The 5,440-nt window shown below is 29.6% G+C and overlaps 1 protein-coding gene across 1 annotated transcript; it reads left to right on the top strand.

Annotated features, from left to right (window-relative positions):
* The first annotated feature begins 4,406 nt into the window (after nucleotides 1-4,406).
* On the top strand, nucleotides 4,407-4,916 carry LOC129869883 (E3 ubiquitin-protein ligase RHA2A). The gene has a single exon (XM_055944463.1). The coding sequence runs from the start codon at nucleotides 4,407-4,409 to the stop codon at nucleotides 4,914-4,916; it is 510 nt and encodes a 169-aa protein (XP_055800438.1).
* Nucleotides 4,917-5,440: the final 524 nt, after the last annotated feature.

The raw sequence follows: 5,440 nt of genomic DNA, 5'->3' as shown, positions 1-5,440 counted from the left end.
AATTGATAAAATGAGATTAAGAAGAAAAAAAAAATTCCTACATTTTTATTACTTAAAGTGATCTAAAAAGGAAGAAAACAAGAATAGAGTTCCTTAAAAGTAATATTTTTATAAGGAACAAGATTATTATTTTTTTTAAAAAAAAGATTCGAAAAAGGGTATTTTTGACCCATTTTGTAATAATAGGGGCATTTTTTATCCATTAAATAACAATAAAGACATTTTTGGACCAAAATATTGACGACAATGATATTTTTGGACCAAATTATAAATGGGGGACATATTTATTTATTTCAAATAGTTTAAGGGCATTTTTTAATTTTTTTTCCTATTAGAAATTATTTATCTTATAATATGAAACTTTTTAATATAAATTTAAAGGGAAAAAGGTTTCCTCTTGAGATCTTTTCTTTTTGTTTCATTTGAATCGCCAGTATACGGGACGAAAGTCGGCTATGTGTGTTTGAGAGTATAAAAAAAGTAATTTTTTTTAATTAAAAATATATATTATATAATTAAAATATTTTTTAATTTTATGATATTACATATGTCATGTGAAAAGTTAAATTTCAAGAATCGCCAAAAAAGAAAAGCAAGAAAATTGTTACATAAATTGAAATAATTCATATTTGAATTTATTCAATATAATTTTAAAATTTAAAAGTAAGTTATAAATTATAAATTTTTTTGAAATATATTTTAAATTAAATTTGAAAATTTTCTGATCAAATACTTATGTTAAAATAAAATAAAAAATTATTCGAAAAGAAAACAAATTTGTGAGATGTTCTCGATTTAGTAGGACCTCAACGTGTTTTTAAAAAATTGGTTGTTAGCCTGCTGCAGCTTTTGCAAGATGAAGAAAAAACAAACAAACAAACAAGAAAATAAAGAAAAAAGGTGTAAAGAAATATTCATTATTATTTTTTGGTTTCTCTAATGAATTGTTATTATTAGATTAAATTTGTTGAACAATCGAACCATATATTTACAGGATTTAAATATCTGAATCTAAATATTCAATAATTATAATAATTTATTTTTTAATATTTGAATTCATTTGGAACAATTCCCTGTTTAAATTCATTCCACCGCCCATCAAATCAAAATCAAAAAATCACTAAAGTATGTGGTGCAGATGGACAGTGAATATAGTTACTTCTCGCTTAATTTGAGGTTTTGAGTTTGAATCCTGTGTATAAAATATTCTTTGATAGGACACCCGAATGGTGCACTATCTGATATGAGTGCAGATTAGTCGACCAAAATCAAAACCAAAACCAAAATCAAAACGTTATGAAAATAGGAAGTGAAAATCATGTGGGCATAAAGAAAACAGAGAGACAAAAAGTGAAAACAATGACACGGTTAGAATAGCTTGAGAGAACTTGTGGCATGACATTCATTGTTGTAGCTTTTGAAAGAGGAAGGGTAAAATAGTCAAGGTGCAAAAGTATTTAATAGCAATCTACACTATGATTCTCCTTTTTAATCAATAAAAATATTTGATAGTGAGTGCATTGACAAAAGTGTCCTCTTCACTTTTCCATATAATAAAAATAATAATAGAATATTCATTGATAAGTAGTGGACCTAACGCAAGCTTAAGAATAACAACTTCCTCAACTTAAATTCTAAGCCACCAATTCTTCTTCAATTTAGCTAAGCTTTTACATTTGAAATATGCATGGTAAGGGATTTTTGAGATAAAATCTCTCTAATTGATGTTTTTGTTATAGGCTAAATTGCACTAATTTTAAAAGACTGAATGTATTTTAAAGCAACTTCCCTACACATACTTTTTCATTTACCTCACTCCCTTTGTCATTTTTTTTCCTTTTTAATGTTTGTTCGATATATAATATTTGTATTGCAGTCAGTTACATTTGAATTCATGCCTAAAAGTTTCGCATTAAGATGTAAAGCACTTTCTAATAAATACGACTTCATTTCAAAACTATTACTATTTTAGAATGAATGAGTAGTTGTTAATCTAATCGGACTCTATCTATGACAAAAAGGGAAGAAAAGAGGAAGAAATGTTCATGCTATGAATACACTTAATTGAGGATGTCAATTTATTAATCTTATAAGCAGGTTCCTAATAAGCAACTTACAAGCAACTCTGCAAGTAGGTTCATATAAGAAGTTTATAAGCAACTATGCCAACTAGTGTTTTAAAAAATGTTTTCGGAGCGATCCACGGGGCGGAGCGTATCAAAAATGCTCCGGAGCGCAAATTGAAGGTGTAGATCCATAGGGGATGAGTCCTAGAATTTGGGGCGCCTCGGGCGTAAAAACGTAAGTCTTGGCGTAAAAACATACGCTCCGGACATTAATTATTTTTTGGGGTTTTTAATCCATTTTTGCTTTAAATTATATTTTATATTATTGGTGTAATGATATTTATATTTTATGTTATCATATTTTTTTCAGGTTGTAGTGATTTATTCTAAAATGTATAAATAAACTCATATAGAAAATGACATTGCTATAGATAATTTTTTAGATAATAGTGTCTGAAATTAATAAAATAGATCTTTCATAACACTATGTTTCTGAACAACTTTATTCATTTTTTATCATTACTCTTACACTTTTTATCTTTCTTATTCTTTATAACATAAAAACAATAATCAGTGCAAATATTAATTGAGAGTGAGAAAAACTAGTAAATGTGAAGATGAATGATAATTTTATCTTAAAGATTATTTTAGCTATTTTTTTTGTGTTGTTAGTTGTTACCTTTCTCAAATAGTAATTATAATACTTTTTTCTATATTATTAATTATGAATACCTTTCTCAAATAATAATTTATGTATATTATTGATTATTTATTAAAATTTATTTGTAAAGTCATCGAAAATTTTACTTTTCCTTATTTTTTAAGTAATAAAATTATAAAATTGAATATACATGAGATGTACGCCCCGTAGATCCAAGAAACTTATGCTCCGTGTCTCGAGGCTTACGCCTCGCTCCATACTGCATAAAACGCCTCGTCTTACGCCCTCACCTTCTAAAACACTGATGCCAACAAAATTTTAATTCATCTATAAATAAAAAATTATTTTAATTCATTTAAAAAATAATTTAAAGTTGAATAAGATATTAATCTCTCTATGCTCTTTTTTGGTGCATTTACTCTATAATGTTTTTTTAATAAGAGTTCAAACATTATAAAAGTGGACAAAGCTTATAGGTTCATCGCTTATCCCCCAAAACTTGACCCACCCCCACATGTCACTTTGATTATACTAGTGAAATTCTCCAACTATTTTGGCCACCCCCTTTCTTTCTTCATAAAAATACTACTACTATTCCTCAAACCGCCCCACTTGTGCTTGCCCCATGCGTTACCTCCACGCTCTCACTGGCTAATTTTATCATCAAGCTATTGCTTCCTCAGTGTGCATTGTGCAAGATTAAAAATCTACACATACCCTTAGATTTTTTACTCAATATCTCATGATATTAAAGTTTTGAATAATGTATTTCGAAAGAGAAAAACATAAAAAAGAATAATATTATTTTTTATCCTTAGAATTATATAATTAAATTTATATAATATAACTCAAGAACTTGTGAATTGAAATAAGTAACTATTCTGCTAATGTGACTTAAGAACCAGTGTTGTTGATAATGTTATTAAATAAGCTTAATCTTTCTTGATGTTGTTCAAAACAATGAATCGCATAGCTTAAGATTTGATGTCTTAAGATGAATGAATACGAGACTATTTAATTTATAGCTAAATCTTAGAGAATATTATTTGTGAAATTCAACCTCATAAAAATTTATATTTACTCACATCTACTTCTATTACATAGGGAATAATTAGTAACGATTGAGTCTTACTCTTATCCTATATGACTGTAGGCTGATATCTTATCTCATAATTTTAAAATTAAGCAGATCTACAAATATGACATCAAATTCGAGATCCTTGAATCTAAATGTTCTGAGCTATTCTACATTCCACTTATCATCTTCTCATTTGTCCAATATTTAATCAAACATTAGTTCAGTCATAGTTCAAAAATTACTTGTGCATTATCCCTTAAAAAAAAGAAGTAAAATATATGTTTGTTTGAAGTGAAATAAGCATATTATTATGTAAGTTAGCACAATTTTTTCAACCAATAAAAAATAATAATTTAATAACGTAAAGTTTGAAATTTGCAAAATACGCTGCGATGACACTGAGAACACCCTAATTGTCTGTCCCTCTCTTTTCCTTTCCACGTAACCCCCACCCCCTAACCCCGAATTTACACCCCTACCCCCACTCCTTACCCCACGCCTACCCCCACCCTCAACCCCTTATATATACTCTCTTTCTCCACACCAAATTTTGTGTAATCACTAATCTTCAAAATTCCATTACCAAAAAAGTCATTGAAAAATGGGATTACAAAATCAATTAACTGATGTATCAACTGAATCAATCCCAATTCTGCTCGTAACTCTTCTCGCTAATTGCATAGCTAATCTCCGTTCAATCGTTTTCGATTTTCTCCAATTCCTCGGCATGTCGACTTCTGGGATGATAAATCCGATTCAAATGGAAGATAACACTCTATACGACGCCGTTGGTTCCGGTTTAGCCGGAGTTGTAGTGCTCGCCGAACAGCTCAATTTGAACCGGATGTTCTCGTATACATTTGATATTCAAGGAGATGAAGCCACCGGTTCGAGCTGTGTTGTTTGCCTGAACCGGTTGGGTGATGGCGAGAATGTGAGGAAATTGGATTGTAAGCATGTTTTTCATAAGGTGTGTTTTGATGGATGGTTAGATACGTTTAATTTTAATTGTCCGATTTGCCGGTCGTCGTTGGTGGTTTCTGATGAGCGCGTGGACATCACGCGGCGGCGCGTTGTGTGGGATGTGATTGATTGGTTCTCGTTGAGGTGAAAATTTTAATGATGATGCAGTCAATGTGATGAACCGGGAACTTCGATAGACGAAAGGCGTAAGTATCGCTTCATCGCGATGTGTGAAGCCATCTCGTACTAAACGAAATGATCTTTTGGTGATGATAAGTGATGAATTTCACGATGAGTTTTTTTTTTTTGGTTGTTTATTTTATAATTTTTAATAGTTTTTGGGGAATTATTTCCAGTTTTTGAAGAGCTTTGATGTGAAGCTCTTTTCCATTACTGTAAAAAGGAAGGGGTTGCCTTTTTGTTGGTAGTTTTTGACGGAAGTAATATTTATTTTGCAATTTTTCTTCGTAAAAAATAAAAACTAAAAACTCATTGGGGCATAAAGTTGTATTTTTTTAATTTTTTTTTTATGGACCATATTTTTGTAGTATTTGATTTTGGCTTCTTCACACACTGTTATTTTCTTTTTTTCAAATTGTACTATTGCCGAAGTAAGATTAAGAAGGATAAAATTTAAGTACATTCATATTTTCAGATTTGTCATAATTCGGA

Source organism: Solanum dulcamara, chromosome 10 (assembly GCF_947179165.1).
Source record: "Solanum dulcamara chromosome 10, daSolDulc1.2, whole genome shotgun sequence".
Classification (NCBI taxonomy): Eukaryota; Viridiplantae; Streptophyta; class Magnoliopsida; order Solanales; family Solanaceae; genus Solanum; species Solanum dulcamara.
The sequence above is the reverse complement of the archived record's forward strand: the minus strand, read 5'-3'. Positions and strand labels throughout refer to the sequence as shown.